Consider the following 17500-nt stretch of genomic DNA (forward strand, 5'->3'; position numbering starts at 1 on the left):
AGACTGTTATGGAGAAGGTGAGGATGCTTTGAATGATGGCCTGGTAGAAACGGAGCAGGAGATGTTTTCTGACTCTGTATTTTTTGAGCTGGTGGAGGAAGAAGAGTCTTTGATTGGCTTTTTTGTGGATGTGGTCTGTGTTGGTTTTCCATTTGAGGTTATTGCTTATGTGGGTGCCGAGAAATTTGAAGGAGTCTGTGGTGATTATGGGTTTGCCGGAGATGGATATGGGGGTTTTGGAGTTTGGCTGGCGTCTGAAGTCGATGATGAGTTCTTGGGTTTTTGATGAGTTGAGGAAGAGGTTATTGTCTGTGCACCAGGTGATTGTGTGGTTGATTTGTGTACGGTATTCTGTTTCATTATTGTCTGTGATGAGGCCTATAAGGGTTGTGTCGTCTGCATATTTGTATATTTTGACAGAGTTGTGGAGGGATATGAGCAGGTTGGTGTATAGGGAGAAAAGTAGGGATGTCCGATATTATCGGCCGATATTGGCATTAAAATGTGATATCGGAAATTATCGGTTTTCAATTTTTTTTTTTTTTTTTTTTTTTTTTTACATTTATTTCACCTTTATTTACCCAGGCAAGCAAGTAAGAACAAATTATGATTTTATTTATTGTCAAAAGTATGCATAATGTTGTGTTAATTCCATGACACGATATATGTAATGTTAATTACCTGAAATTATTCTGTTTTTTGGGGGGGAAACCCTGCATATATCGGTATCGGTTGATATCGGTATCGGAAATTAAGAGTAGGACAATATCGGTATATCGGTATCGGTAAAAAAGCCAATATCGAGCATCCCTAGAGAAAAGCCAGGGTGAAAGGACGCAGCCTTGGGGGGCTCCTGTGCTGAGATATAGAGGGTGGGGTGTGATGTTGTTTATTTTTAACCTTCTGTTGTCTGTTGGAGAGGAAGCTGTGGATCCAGTGACAGATGCAGGGGTCAATGTTCATGTCCAGTAGTTTATTGATGAGCTTGGATGATTGTGTTGAATGCAGAACTGAAGTCCATGACCAGCATGTGGGCGTAAGAGTTTGGATATAGATGTTTCTAGTTTTAGAACTGGTCATTTGCATCTTTCTATTCTATTCTATCTAAGGATGTCCGATATTATCGGCCTACCGATATTATCGGCCGATATTGGCATTAAAATGTAATATCGGAAATGTATGTAATTTTTTTTTTTACATTTACTTAACCTTTATTTACGCAGGCAAGCAAGTAAGAACAAATTCGTATTTTATTTATTGTCAAAAGCATGCATAATGTTGTGTTAATTCCACGACAAGAGATATGTAATGTTAATTACCTGAAATTATTCAGTTTTGGGGGGGGGGGGGGGGGGGGGATATATCGGTATCGGAAATTAAGAGTTGGACAATAACGGTATATCGGATATCGGTAAAAAAGCCAACATCGAACATCCCTAGTTCTATCCCATTCTATTCTCCACCCTTGAAGTTGTTGGACTCACCACTTCCTTGAGTTTGAGCTCGATCTCCTCGGAGGTGAGCTTCTTGCTCAGAGGCGTCTTCCTCAGCAGCATGTCGCAGTAGTTGGCCAGCAGCTCCGGACACTTGGACTCCGGCTGGGTCTTAGGACCGGCGCTGTGACGCACAGGCACAAGGGAACGACACATGTTAACCCTTTCGACTGCCACACGACAGCCGGTTAACCCTTTCACTGTGACAATACAGAAGGTTAGCCCTTTACTATCACACAACCGATGGCGATGCTCCATCATTAGCATCATTAGCTCCGCAAATAATGATGCTAATGATGAAGCATCGCCGTCGGTTGTGTGATAGTAAAGGGCTAACCTTCTGCCGTGTGGCAGTGAAAGGGTTCAAAGGGGACACAACCGCCGGTACATATTTCAGCAGTGTAGTTGCCGTCACCAGACACTTCAAAATGGGTGAAGTGGTTTCCTTAACTCATTCAGTGCCAGGGAGCGTGTTGCTTTCTAACAGCGGAGCAGTGCAAGAATGTGACAATGTGACCATGTGACCGCGGCAGCGCGAGAGAGCGGCAGTGCGTTAATAGGCTGTCTATTGCCATTCTCTAAGACAAACGCTAACGTTAACCCAGGGCTATTCAACTGGCGGCCTGCGGGCCAGATCCGGCCCGCGGGATGATTCTAACCAGCCCGCCAAATATTACATGATAATAAAAAAACTAAAAAAAAATTTTTTTTACTTTTTTTTTCTCATGTCAACGTTAACACGCACAATTGAGCCAAAAGTCACTCAATTAATGACAGATTTCATTGATAAATTGAGGGAAAACTTTGCAAGTCGATTTGATGAATTTGACATGTCCAGAGAATTGATGCATTTTGTGAGCAACCCATTTGCCAATGTAGCTGCTATTTCCACAAAAGGACAAGAGTTCCTTGCATCACTTCACATTGATGAAGGTCTCCTGCAACTTGAAATAATTGACATGCAAGCATCATCTGCTCTGAAGCAGGCACTTGAGAATGAATCCACCACAACATTTTGGATAAAGTGTATTCATGTCAAGACATTCCCCAAAATAAAAACGCTGGCAATATCTGTGCTAACAATGTTTGGCTCAACATACACCTGTGAATCCAGTTTCTCTCACATGAATGCCATTAAAACAAGCAACCGTGTTTTTGTCCTTGACAAATGAGCATTTGCATCACTGTTTGCGGGTAGCCCTCACTTCCTATGAACCCTCTTTCTCTGCCATTGCCCAGTCAAAGAAGTGCAATCGCTCTCATTAGATGTGTGTATGTAGGCTAGGCCTGTCTGCCCCCCACCCCCCTGATGTTTGAGAGTTAAGAGTGGACAATAAGTGCTAATAAGATGCTGTGATTTGCTGTTGTTGCACAGACATGAAGCACTTTGTCATAAGCTCAGCTGCACTATAAATGTGTTTTTTTGTTCAAGTGTTGATGTTAGAATGTTCAGATGCACATCATGCACTTGTTTGTTTTTTATTTTATTTTTATATTGAAATGTTGAAGAGGAGATGTTGCAGTTGTTGCACAGTCATAAATGAAGCACTTTTTGCAGGAGATGTTGCAGATGTGGCACATAAATTAAGCACTTTTTTTGAAAAGTATACTACTTTTGCAATGTAGTTAAATAAAAGTTGTGAAAATGTGGTTGCGTGTTGTGTCAAGTGTACATATATTCATAGCACGGGGAGGCGCCGTGGCAGTCCGGCCCCTGGCCCCTTGGGTTTCTGACAATGTGGCCCCCTGAACAATTTAGTTGAATAGCCCTGCCTTAACCAGCTCCTTAACAGCGCCTAAACCTAACCGTTCTAACCTTAACCAACTCCGAAACAATGCCTAACCTTAACCTTAACCATGCCTAACCTTAACCTTAACCATAGAAAGAATATTGCCATTCTCTAAGACAAACGCTAACCTTAACCAGCTCCTTAACAGCGCCTAAACTTAACCGTTCTAACCTTAACCAACTCCGAAACAATGCCTAACCTTAACCTTAACCATGCCTAACCTTAACCGGCGAAAGAATACACGTTAAAAAAAAAATTGATGGGATTCGAACTTGTCAACAACGGACCGCAGGACCGCTGCGCTGCCAGGTGAGCTGAGCTTCGAATGAAAATCATAGCGGATTAGGGCTACATAATGCCGCAAGCTCTGCCGCTCCGCTCTGCGCCTGCCGCGGGGCGTGTCGCAGCCAATCAGGGAAAACGCGGAAGCAACGGCAGCACTGCTCCGCTGTTAATAAGCAATAGGCTGCCAGGGATTAGATGGGTCCCGCCCATTTGACATCACCTATCTATCGTTCAATATGTGTAAAAGAATACATTTTGACATTTTGTCATCCGTACGTTCCCGCGTTATATACCATGGTGAATATAAGTATAGTTTTAGAGCGGTCTGGGGTAATTCCCGAAAGGCTGCCGTTGAAGGTTGCCGTTTCTCGCCTGGACACGCTACTATTCCCAAACCAAATGTATATAATAGGTATTATGTTTCATCATGAATGCATGAAAGGGGGGGGGGGGGGTCGTATCTGATTATTTGATTGCCAGTAACGGCATTCGTATTGAACACTAAAAACGCTGATCAGTTGGATCGGTATAAAAACATTGCACGATCAAGCTAGAGTTGACGTCAGATAGTCCCTACCTATGATCGGGAGTATTCCAAAAATAATATTACAATTGTTTGATCGCCATCTGGTCCATCCGATGTCCATTTGGTCCACGACATAACCCACCACAACATATGGATCGGGGGCCATTTGACGCTCTTCAATGCAACCGGGAGAACCGCTCGACTCGCCTGACCCAGAAAACTGTGCCCGGAGACATTTGAGTGCAACACAGGGCAAGATATAAGGTTCCAAAGGGTGCTCGATACCGCCGTCTAGCTGGATGCGGCCGGTATTGCACCTTGGCGATCTCAGACTCATTCCCTATGGTAACACCAAGGTCCCTGGATGAATAATGAATAAAAATATCGGAAAAAAAGGAAAAACGATCAAAACCCGAGATATCTCGGGTCTGGCGTCCAATGAGTTAAAGCAGCGTTTCCCAAACTCAGGGTCGCGGCAGTAATATGCTAACAATTATATAATTATTATAATTATTATGATTATTGTTATTATAATATGGGAATTCATTTTCCTAATGAATTAAAATAGAAGAGCATCCTCTGTTAGATATCAGTTTCAGTCTTTGTTTCTGTATGAGTGAATGTTCAAGAGAGAGAAATTTGTCTTTTCAGTTCAGCACCACGGACAGTGTATTTTACGTTGCCCTTCTCACTGTGTTTGTGTTTGTTGAAAAAGAAAAAAAAAAAAAAACGAACCCTAAACCACAGCTAATAATAGTAGCCGCTATAGGGAGGTGTAGTGGTTACGTCATTGCCGTTTTTCGTGTCCCACCCTCTGTCCAACGCAATGTATTTCCCCATTGTCCATTTCTAAATCGTCTCGTTTCAAACAAATAAAGCATGAACATTTGCATGGTGTACCTTTCTGTGCTTATTCATCCACAATCTATAACTCAACATGAAAATATTCACAATTAATCATAGAAAAAAATCGCCAAATTTTATTTCAACCAAAAATGCTTAAAGGGGAACTATCTTATAAATGGCCTTTTTGAGTGTTTAGCATTGTTTCCTAGCTATGTGAACTTATATTAATATGATCTATGTCTCAAAATTCTCATATTGGCGCATTCTTCCAATTCTCCTCTCACAATATTCACCCTCACTGAACTGAGTCGTTTGAAAATGTGCCTATATGTGATGTCATATAGTCACCGCTGCATGTTAATGTTGAGATAGACGACGACGCTCCGCAGTGGTTTAGGAGCCCAGGCTCAAAACAGCTCGAAATCTTGAGGTAGAAAAATGCTGTTTTTGAGGACTTGATTAGAAATACAAAACAATGAATAAAAAAAAATATATATTACAGAGGTGTTCCATAGACTCACAGGAATTGTGTAAAAGTGCCCAAATAGTGAAAGAAATAGTAAAATAGTTCCCCTTTAAACAATAATGTTAGTGATAGAAGGGAACTCATTTTGTCCAAAAATGGAAAGCTTTTCAATTTCCATGCGGCAGAATTGTTACAATAGCGATAATCCATTTTCCCAATGATAAATCCCTATACGGGTGGAACAACCCGTGGTGTCAGACTACACCTCCCTATAGCCACAGCTAATAGTAGCCACTAGGGGTGTAACGGTACACAGAAGCCACGGTTCGGTACGTACCTTGGTTTTGCGGTCACGGTTCGGTACGAGTTCGGTACAACAGGAAAAAAATATTTATAATAATTATTATATATTTATAATTATTATTATAATAATAATAATTAAATATAAAACTTTTTTATTAAGTTATACTTAGTTCCACCTAGGCTTGCTGCGGTAGTCAGTGATACCGGTGTCATTCTGTGTTCAGGAATCCACTGAGTAAATAAATTTCCTCCCACCCCCCACCGGTGTATGCTTTTTAAGTTTCACTTTCACTTCTAGATTAGATTTAACTGCACGTGAAGCAGTGTTAATTTTGTCAACAAAAATTATGACTCAAGATGTTCGTCAACAAAGCTTTTCCCCCGACGACAACGAGACGTGACGTCACGTTAACACTTTCAGAGCCCAAGCTTAATCTTGATTTACCGCTTGAATGCCCACCATCCACTTCAATGTTAGCGTTAATATCGCCTAATCTATGTTTTAAATTATGGCTATGTGTCTAATTCAACATTGTCAAAGCGGATTGTTTTTTTTATCAGTTCATTTTCGTTTTATAGCATTTTGAAAAGCCCTCGTTTTCAAGGAAAATATAAATATTTCATGATAATCTGCCTTTTCTGGAATATTCTAGAATACACAAAAACGTTGTCATTTTTCGGCCTATTTATGAATCGTTTTCAAATAAACGCTAAATTATCGATAGTATATGTGTACGTATGCACGCTATATAGGCGATCTGAAAAATCGATTCTCTGATTTCCTCAAAGCGATCGCCCACACACACACACACACACACACAGGGCAAACGCTGAGATCTCAGCGAATACAACTCTGATTATCCCAAGACTTGTAAAATAGATTCCTTACCTCAGATCAGATGTTCTCCAAAAAGATCATTCCAATTCCTGATCGCCATTCCAAAAATCGATCGCTTTTATTGATCCAACGCTACATACTGTACATATGTATTCCATGCTGTTCTGAGGCTCCACAATGAATCCGATCGGCTTGGGTTACATGCCTGAGAAGTAAAATGTGGATTCCGGATTTTTCTTTTCTCATCCATTTTCATTGAGTCCATTCCAAAAGGGTGCATTACCATCTGGGAGACAATAGGGGGCGGTTTTTTCACATCTGAGCTCCTACAGGGGCTGCATACCAACGGGAGACTCAGTTGATGAAATATGAATTCAGATCGCTAATAAAAAAATAAAGCGCTAATTGTCATCGTGGGCATTCAGGCATTGGGCTGATAAAACATCTTATCACGTTTTGGGCATTGAAAGTGTTAATGTTGATCATGTGACACTAACGTGACTAAATTATTTATGCATGATTGTTGACTACATCTGAGGACACAAAAATGTACTTTACAAAAACCATGACGAATTCTCTCTTAATTTATGTTGACTAAAACAAGATGAGACAAAATAATTATAACTTTTAGAATAATTCACGTTATTATTTCAGCATTTCCGTTTCCGGCTAATCAATAGCTATTGCTCCCCACCGTTTATGTCCCACTAAAAGCCAAGCTACATACGTGAGGTCTCTCGTGACTACAGCTTATACCAATAACCATGAACGGAATCTGCTACTCTCTCAACACTCCTGCAGCAGCCGAACAGTTCTACCAAAAGAACATAGCATTTAAGATGACGGAGGCTGAGAGGATGGCTAGGCTGCGAGAAGAGCTAATGGGACCTATATCCCAGACACAGGCTTGCTCTCCCCGTAGATACTCCTTCGTCTGTGTACCCACTACTATCAACATTACACATGGATACAAGGACAAGGACAAGACCACGTTCACTTAAAAAGGTAATGTTGGTATGAAAAGAAAAGACACAGACGAGTACTAACACAGAGTGAGATGGACCCTACTATAAGTTGTTAATGAATCCCTTTAGCGCTAAAACATCGTAATGACTTTTTATTTTTCATATAATGTTGGGTACATGCTCAGTAGAGTTAGAACGCTCCCAGTCTTAGGGGCTGTGATATTTTGTTACCACACTTTATGCACATAGAAGTGCGGTGGCAGGTTCGCTAAGCTAATGTTGTTAGCCCAATGCTCTGATGGGGGCCGCCATTTTAAGTTTTAAGTTTAAAGTGACGTCAGCGATCTACGGTTGTACTCGACGGACAAAAGGGAATGTGTGTGACGTGTGTGAAATTTGTACAGTAGGTCCCAGTGAGAATTGCAATCAGTGTGTACTGTGTATTTACACTATCCTAATGTTGCTTTGTTGGTTAAAAAAAAAAAAAGCTATTTAAATCAGAATATGTTCTATTCCATGTCTGACTATTTCTGAATCTATTGACCATTTCAAGGAATGTTTGGTTACTATTGGGCTTATAGCCTTCTACTGAACTTATTCTGAATCAGCTGATAGGGTTTTGGCTAGACTATACTTAATAAATAGAATTGCATTATTTACAATATACAAATATAAAATGCCTTTTCTTCATTAGCGAAAACTAGACAAAAATCATGAGTTTTCTGCGACTAAATCTAGACAAAAACAAAAAAGACAAAATCGAGACTAACACTGACTAAAATGCTCAGACATTTAGTTGACTAAAACTGACTAAACGAAAAATAAATGAAGGTGACTAAATATGATGAAAACGAAAAAGGAGCACTTGACACATGACAGACTAAAACTAAAATGAAAATAGCTGCCAAAATTAACACTGACGTGAAGCAGAGAAAGGCTCTAGAGAAGAGATTACATGTTACACAACAATGGCAGAGGATTTATCAATATTTTGGATGTAAACACCACAGCAGCTAGACTGGAGAGGAGCTCAGAGGACCAGTCCAGATCAGCAAAAGTACATTTGCACATTTCTTTTTTCTCTCTCTCTGATCAGCCTGTGAGGGGAAAGTAGCGGAAGAAAGTTGGTGTGTGTGCGTGTGTTTCCATTGGTTAACATTATTTAGGCGAACAAGAAAAGGATGGACATTTTCAGCGTATTGTAATGACCCTGCTGTGTTACAAACATATCGTTCATTCATGGTTTTGTGTCAGGGACACCTAAAGGGGAGGGGAGGAGGGGAGAAACAGCCCGCAACCGTGCACGCTTGTTGGCTTGACATCATTGTCGGCTTTCACGTTTTATTCATCATCTAAATGTGGCAATACAAGCTTGATATTCAACGTTAAAGATCAAAGTAAGCCAGTGTAAAGTAAAGTAAAGATATGGAGCATACATTTGTAAAACGTGCAACCATAGTTTCACCTAGTGTCGTATGAGACGTATTCGCCGTATGGCTGGATGTACCGTACCGTGAAGTCGCGGGACGAATACATGTACCGTTACACCCCTAGTAGCCACATCTAATAGTAGCCACTGTCATTTTCATTTACTTTCAGTTGCTAATGTCTGGAACTGATGCTAACGTCTGGGAGACTGATGCTAACGTCTGGGAGACTGTCGCTAACGTCTGGGAGACTGTCGCTAACGTCTGGGAGACTGTCGCTAACGTCTGGGAGACTGTCGTTAACGTCTGGGAGACTGTCGCTAACGTCTGGGAGACTGTCGCTAACGTCTGGGAGACTGTCGCTAACGTCTGGGAGACTGTCGCTAACGTCTGGGAGACTGTCGCTAACGTCTCTGATAGTTATGGTTAGTGTTAGTTAGGGCTGAAACAGCTTATTGTGGAATGTTAGTGTCAAGCTTCAGATGTATCATGTGAAGTGTTTTGGTGTACCTACCCTCTCGGAGCACAGCCATCTCTCAGGATGTTGACGGGGCGTGGCCCTCTGTTCATTGAAAGGAGATGTCAAAGTTAGTATCACAATACATGAAGCGTTCAAATGTAAACAAAATCATAGGATCAGTGTGATTGGTTGCTATGGGAGATTAACATCGGGCTAACTGTACTAGCAGGTGACAAATACATTGTTACAGTTGCTGTGGATATTTCTGAACCACAAACATTAATTGTATATTACTATTGCACTGTACTGTTACATTTGCACTTGGATGCCAAACTTGTTTTCTTTGTACTGTACTTGTGCTGAATAATGACAATTACATTTTAATCTAATCTAACTACTGACAACTAACCCGAGTAGTTGAGTGCAATCTCTTAAGGGAAGCAGATTGGATATCTGAAATGGTTTGATACTGTTGATCTCCAGGGAGGGGGATAGAGATCAAAGGGATGTACTCATAATTTTCAGTTCTAATAGGTTGGGTAAGTTTACATCAAGATACCTTCTGCTAAATAAATGCAATGACATTGATTGAAAAACACAATTTCCCTTGTACTGAATCTCTACAATAACATGAAGAGCATTGAATCAGTTTACTAACGTTGGCCACAGTTGGAAAAACAAAAAGGTGTCTCTCACCCTTTCTGCTTCAAAGGAAGCTCCAGCTTGAATATAGTGGCGTCGTTCACTACAGCCTTGTAAGCCTGGGGGTCATATCCACATTGTCAAAACTAAACAAAGTAGAGCAGCAGAGTTCATTACAGCCGTGTAAGCCTGGGGGTCATATCCACATTGTCAAAACTAAACAAAGTGAGTTTAACTAGGCCTGCGCTCTAGTGAGTACAATGGCACCCAACAAGTATAACGTCGTTACTGTTAAGGAAATGTTAATCGTTTTGTTGTCGTCGTTTGAATTCGATCATCTAGAAACCTTCAGGAAAGTCCTGAATATGAGTGAGCCACAGCCCTTTGTGTAGCTGTTTTATACTAAAATCAAAAGTGTTCAATCAAATGCATGAAAACGTAAACAACGTGACTGGTAAAAGTGTTTATTATTATGTACCTTACTACTATTCTTATACTACTTATTATGCTAATATGTCTATGCTACTATACTTATACTACTAACTATTATTCTAATATGTCTATGCTACTATACTTATACTACTAACTATTATTCTAATATGTCTATACTACTACTTATATTACTACCTATTATGCTAATGTCTATACTACTATACTTATACTACTACCTACTATGCTAATATGTCTATACTACTATACTTATATTACTACCTATTATGCTAATGTCTATACTACTATACTTATACTACTACCTACTATGCTAATATGTCTATACTACTATACTTATATTACTACCTATTATGCTAATGTCTATACTACTATACTTATACTACTACCTACTATGCTAATATGTCTATACTACTATGCTTATACTACTACCTACTAGGGCTGACCCCTATTAATCGATTAGTCGACTAATCGGTCGAAAGGAGCCGTAGTCGACTGGCCAACCTCTTAGTCGAATATAATAAAAAATAAAAAAATATATAATTATTTATTTTTATTTTTATCATTCTTTCCAAAAGAAAAGAGGCCTAGAAGCGTGGCTAACGCTAATGGCACGCATACCAGAGGCTAACTGCCTACGAAAACAGGCACAGAGGCACTGAAAGAGGATTTCACCCGTCTAATGAACACACATGTAGCCGGTTTTGTTAACAGTGTTCAACGCGTTGCTGACGTCTGGTGAGTGATGTTTACTATTTGCTGGGTCGCGACTGCTACTTGTTTTGTTGTGATTTTCATTACGTTGCTCTGCTCGAAATCTGATTTCTGTTTTTCTGTTTGTTTGTTTGACTGAGTAGGCTATTGTGTGTCGTGTGTGTGTGTGTGTGCGTGTGTCAAAGAAGATTCTATAGCCTTCAATACGTTTTACGAGGCTGATGTGTGACAGTGTGAGTCAGTCTATATAAGCGAGCACTGGGAGAGACGGCATTGCGAAACAGGCTATGTAAATGCTTCTTAGTTTTGTTTATTTATTACGTTCATATAAAACCGTGTTTCGAATATTTAAAAAAATACAAAAGAAAATATATTTTAATAATAATAATAACAATAACAATAACAATAATAATAATAATAATAATAATAATAATAATAATAATAATAATAATAATAATAATAATAATAATAATAATAATAATAATAACAATAATAATAATAATAATAATAATAATAATAATAATAATAATAATAATAATAATAATAATAATAATAATAATAATAATAATAATCTTTTTCGGGTTTTCACGCGGGCTAGGGCTTAAATAATAATAATAATACATCTATTTTATATAGCGCTTTTCCAGGTGCTCAAAGACGCTTTACATGGGCAGGAGAGACAAACTATGGCAAAACAAAAAAAAACAGAACAAAAATAATACATGACAAAAATAAAATAACACCGACAGAATTAGAGGTCAAAAGCAAGATTGAAAAGGTGAGTTTTGAGGGCTGATTTAAAAGATGTCAGGGTGTTTGCATCACGGATATGGCTGGGGAGGGCATTCCAGAGGGAGGGGGCAGCAGCAGCGAAGGCCCTGTCGCCCCAGGTCCGGAGCCTGGTCGTGGGAGGTGTTAGGAGGTTGGCATCTGCAGACCTAAGGCGACGGGTGGGCGTGTGACGGTGGAGGAGGTCGGACAGGTAGGGAGGGGCAAGGTTGTTGAGGGCTTTGAATGTGATGAGTAGTATTTTAAAATGTATCCTGTATTTGATTGGAAGCCAGTGGAGGTCGTGGAGGACAGGGGTGATGTGATCAGAGCGACGGGTGGAGGTGAGCATGCGGGCAGCAGAGTTTTGGACATATTGGAGTTTATTGAGGATAGTGTTTGGTGAGCCGTAGAGGATGCTGTTGCAGTAATCTAGTCTTGATGATATGAATGCATGAACCAGTGTTTCAGCAGCGGAGAGTGATAGGGAGGGGCGGAGACGAGCAATGTTCCGGAGGTGGTAGAAGGCCGATTTGGTTATGTGGTTCACATGGCGGAGGAAAGAAAGGGTGGGGTCCAGGATGATGCCAAGGTTACGGACGTGAGTGGAGGGGGTGACAATGGTACCATCAATATTTAGGGTGAAATCCTGGGTGTGGCTGGTGAGGGATTTTGGACCGATAATGATTATTTCTGATTTATTGCAGTTTAGTTTAAGAAAGTTATTTTGCATCCATGTTTTGATGTCTGTGAGGCAGGTGCTGAGGGTGGAGAGAGTGGCTGGAGTGATAGTCTTGGTGGAGAGGTAGAGCTGAGTGTCGTCTGCATAGCAGTGAAAACGCAGGCCATGTTGGCGGAGAATCAGACCAAGTGGAAGGATGTAGAGGATGAAGAGCAGGGGACCAAGTACTGAGCCTTGGGGGAATATTATTATATGTAAATAAAATATTATTTACAGTCAGGCTTATTTTCGGGCAGGGCCTGAAGTTAAAGGGCTCGGGCAGGGCTCGGGCTTTATTTCAAGGCCCTTGCAGACCACTAGAACACACTAGACAAATATCAAGATGTATCCATCAGTGGACCAATTGCATGCTTTTGCAGAGGACAAGAAGCCTTCAGTCGACTCCTTCAGACATTAAGCACCCCCCACAGCCCAAATGGAATGATAAAAAATGTAAATAATAAAAAAAAACGTTTAAAAATATTATACTTAAAAAAAAAAATTTAAGTCGACTAATAGTCGACTAACGGCAAATTTTGGCCAATCCTAGTCGACCATCCAAATCCTTAGCCGGGGACAGCCCTACTACGCTAATATGTCTATACTAGTGCTGTCAAACGATTAAAATATTTAACTCGATTAATCGCATGATTGTCCATAGTTAACTCGCGATTAATCGCAAATTAATCGCTTTTTTTTTTTTTACCTTAAACAGATCTTTTTCAAGTTCCAAGTTTTAATACTCTTATCAACATGCAAGTCAACAAATGCTTGCTTTGTGCAGCCATTTAACACAAAAGGATGACCCTCATGCATTGCAAATTTGCATCAAATTCAAAACAGAGTGATGCACAAAATAACTTAAAAGAAAATAATAATTTAAAACAATGAATAAAGTGTGCATGAAATAATAGGGGAAAGAAAACGTTAGGAACTTGTTACATTCACCCACACAAGGGCTGAGTAATCACACACCCCCCTCTCTCTCACACACACACACTCTCCCAGCTCTCTTTCTCTCTTGCCCCTTCCTCATCTCTCTCACCCCCCTCTCTCTCTATATCTCTCACACACACACACACACACACACACACACACACACACACACACACACACACACACACACACACACACACACACACACACACACACACACACACACACACACACACACACACACACACACACACACACACACACACACACACTTCAGAAACAAACATAGTATCAATGAGAGCATCAATAATACACCTGAGTGAAGTCTAGTAAAAAATAAAAAAAAATAAATAGAAAAATAAACGCGTTCAGCTAAATGACTAAATGTAAATGTTTGGATAGGGACGGCCGTGCTGGAGTTATAGAGGGAAGTACAGAATTAGCATTTCTATATTGCAAAGTACATTTTACATATAGCAGGAATTTGCCCTCTGCATTTAAACCTCGTAACTGTTTCAGGAACAGTCCGTAGTCCAGCTCTAATGCTGCTGCCTTGCTCAAGGGTAATGACAGGAGTATGTATATCTCTCACATGGGTTTTTACTGTACCGTCATCCATAATATATCCATATTGTAAAACATATATAGGGTATATTCTTTAGTTAATCAAATAAGTCCCTTCTTGCTGCAGTATTGAAATGTGTAAAAGGAAATAGATTAAATAGCACCATGACAACTGTATTACAAGATAACAACATCAAAGATATGTCATATCACATTGTAATTTGTACTAGAAAACAAAATACTGTTATACCGTCAAAATTAAGGAAAATATCATATGACATTTTAGCCATATCGCCCAGAGAAAGAAAGGGACCACAGACCTCGTCTCTCGCTGTGTCTTATCTTAATCTTACTGGGACCAGCAGCAGTGAGCTACAGACCTTGGGTCTCATTCCCCAACGGATTTACGACAAGAAATTTGCTCTCAGGACGATTTGCGACATCGTAGGGCTGGTAGAGAGATTCCCCAAACGTCCCTAAGCTTGGATTCGGCCGTGACTGAGAGCAGGATTTAGGAGCGCTGAGGAGCACACTTAACTTGACAGACTGTGTTCTCCATGTTCTTAATGGCTTTATTTGGGAGGAATCATAGTGATTCCTTCATGTCATCCCTACAAGCCTCATTGGAATTAATTAATGAATCATAATTTCTATAAATATGACAATATTTGTACAATAAAAAATTATGCATTTGATGTCGGAAAAATAAATAATATGGATTCATCTGATCACAGGGCAGCTGGATTAACCATATCTGAACCAGCTATTTTGGACAAATGTATAATTACTTTAATTACTCAGATATTCAAACACAATTATGCAATTATTGTGAAATGATTGAAAATAATAATTATTTAATGCCTTCTGTGGAATTTGTATTTCTTATTTGTTACATATCTGTTTTATTGATTCATTATACATTTGAAAGAATGCAGGTTATAGCCAACATGCAATATATCCCATTGATTGGTACAATGGGACAGACATTTGTTTTATATAGTTATAACCCGCATTCTTTCAAATATATTATGAATCAATACAACAGATATTGGACTACACTATGTAGCCTACGTGTCTAATGAATTAACAGTAGGCTTATATTATTCTAATTACTTGTTTAATTAGGATTTAGTAGATAATATATGCTCTGCCCTATACGTACAGTAAGTACAGTACACATATTAAGGCCGCCAGAGTCGGGCAGCGGACTGGTGGACTGTACTACTATAGGCAGCGCAGTATCTATGTGATTTCCTAATAAAACAAGTCATTAGAATAATATAAGCCCACTATGTGTATTCATTACTATACAGTACTGCGAGCGTGTGTGTGTGTGTGTGTGTGTGTGTGTGTGTGTGTGTGTGCGCGCGCGCTGCGGCAGGTGGCCACGAGCTGTAGTAGCCTGTATATATGATGACAATACATTAATCTAATCTCATTTTGATCGGTCGCAAAGCGCTTCCGCCACCATTCTTACACGGCTGCATGCATCAGTTGCATTTAATGAGCTGGACAGGTGTGTCTAAACTCTCGACTTTTTGCGACTTCATTTGCACACGGCACAGAGCCTGACTTATAAGGAGCTCTCGGAGGCGTGTCTGACCTAGACGGGAACGCGCGTTCATCGCACGTTCATACCAGCTGTGATCGTTTGAGCCACTTAACACTTTCAGTGCCCATCACGTCATATCACGTTTTATCAGCCCAATGCCTGAATGCCCAAGACGTTTATTAGCGTTTCATTTTTTTATTAGCGATCTGAATTTTCATCAACCGAGTCTCCCGTTGGTATGCAGCCCCTGTAGGAGCTCAGATGTGAAAAAACCGCCCCCTATCGTCTCCCAGATGGTAATGCACCCTTTTGGAATGGACTCAATGAAAATGGATGAGAAAAAAAGACCCGGACTCCACATTTTACTTCTCAGGCATGTAACCCGAGCCGATCGGATTCATTGTGGACCCTCAGAACAGCCTGGAATATATATTCACAGTAGCCAATCGATAGTAGACAGTAGTGATCGATTTTTGGAATGGCGATCAGGAATTGGAATGATCTTTTTGTAGAACATCTGATCTGAGGTAAGGAATCTATTTTACCAGTCTTGGGATAATCAGAGTTGTATTCGCTGAGATATCAACGTGTCCCCTATGTGTGTGTGTGTGTGTGTGCGCGATCGCTGATGAGGAACTCAGATAATCGATTTTCAGCTCGCGGCCCCAGCGTGCATACGTACACATAATACTATCGATAATCTAGCGTTTATTTGAAAACGATTCATAAATAGGCCGAAAAATGACAACGTTTTTGTGTATTCTAGAATATTCCAGTAAACGTCTTTTATCATGGAATCTTTTAATTTTCCTTGAAAACGAGGGCTTTTCAAAATGCTATAAAACGAAAATGAACCGATAAAAAAACAATCCGCTTCGACAATGTTGACTGGAAAATGAGTCATTGATAAGCGACGGGCAGATTAGACACATAGCCATAATTTAAAACATAGATTAGGCGATATTAACGTTAACATTGAAGTGGATGGTGGGCATTCAAGCACTAAATCGTGCGCCCCCTGCTGGCACTGAAAGTGTTAAGGGGGCTTTCTCACTAACCATTCGGGGTCGAATCAGAGCCCGATCGCACCCAAATAGGGTGTGGTCGTCCTACTGAGAACGCTCCCCCGCGTCCCCAGGGACGCTGATTCGCTCCAAACCTGGACCGCTGAAATAGGTGGTTCCGGGTGCGCGCCAGTGGGAGTGGGGGGCGTGGTGTGCAAGCTTGTACCAAAACACGGGAGAGGCTTCTGTATCAACTTGCTGACACACACAACGTTGTTACTGTAATGCTTTCATGCTTGCTTGAATTTTGGGCAGATAAAAACAACTGGACAATACCCACAAAAACGATATTTATGGGCAATTTGGCGAGTTCAGACCTCAACCAAACAAGCATGTGGAGCCTCACGGCTCAGTGGATGAAAACATGAAGCCACGTTACAAGCACAAGACTTCCCTGGCTCGCATTAGGCCTGGCAATTTGTTTTGCCATTGCTATGTCTATACATTGGTTTCTTGTTCGAATGCATTTATTTCTATAGACCAGTGGTGCCCAACCAGTCGGCCGTGATCGACCGGTAGATCAATGACATTCAATATAATTGACGCGAGCGATGGGCTAATGTTAGCTGCTAACTAGTAATAAATAGGCTAAGCTAACTAGCGTTAGCTTAGCTTAGCGTTAGCGTTAACCCTGGAAAACGCTCAAAGCGGAGTCCACGACACCAGTTCCATTCGTGAGAAAAGGGGGTGGGT

The 17500-nt window shown here is 40.4% G+C and overlaps 1 protein-coding gene across 1 annotated transcript in view; it reads right to left on the minus strand.

Moving 5' to 3' along the window:
* The window catches only part of LOC311223498 (cullin-5-like), a 94474-nt gene that overhangs the window by 21554 nt on the left and 55420 nt on the right, over positions 1 to 17500 (minus strand). The window contains exons 11-12 of the mRNA XM_084308282.1: positions 10096 to 10160; positions 1485 to 1617 (exon numbers count right to left, since the gene is read on the minus strand). Of these exons, the coding sequence (XP_084164408.1) occupies positions 1485 to 1617; positions 10096 to 10160 (198 nt within the window). The remainder of the gene's footprint in view (positions 1 to 1484; positions 1618 to 10095; positions 10161 to 17500) is intronic.

The sequence above is a fragment of the Notolepis coatsorum genome (genome assembly GCF_963971535.1).
Source record: "Notolepis coatsorum genome assembly, chromosome: 1".
In the NCBI taxonomy this organism is placed as follows: domain Eukaryota; kingdom Metazoa; phylum Chordata; class Actinopteri; order Aulopiformes; family Paralepididae; genus Notolepis; species Notolepis coatsorum.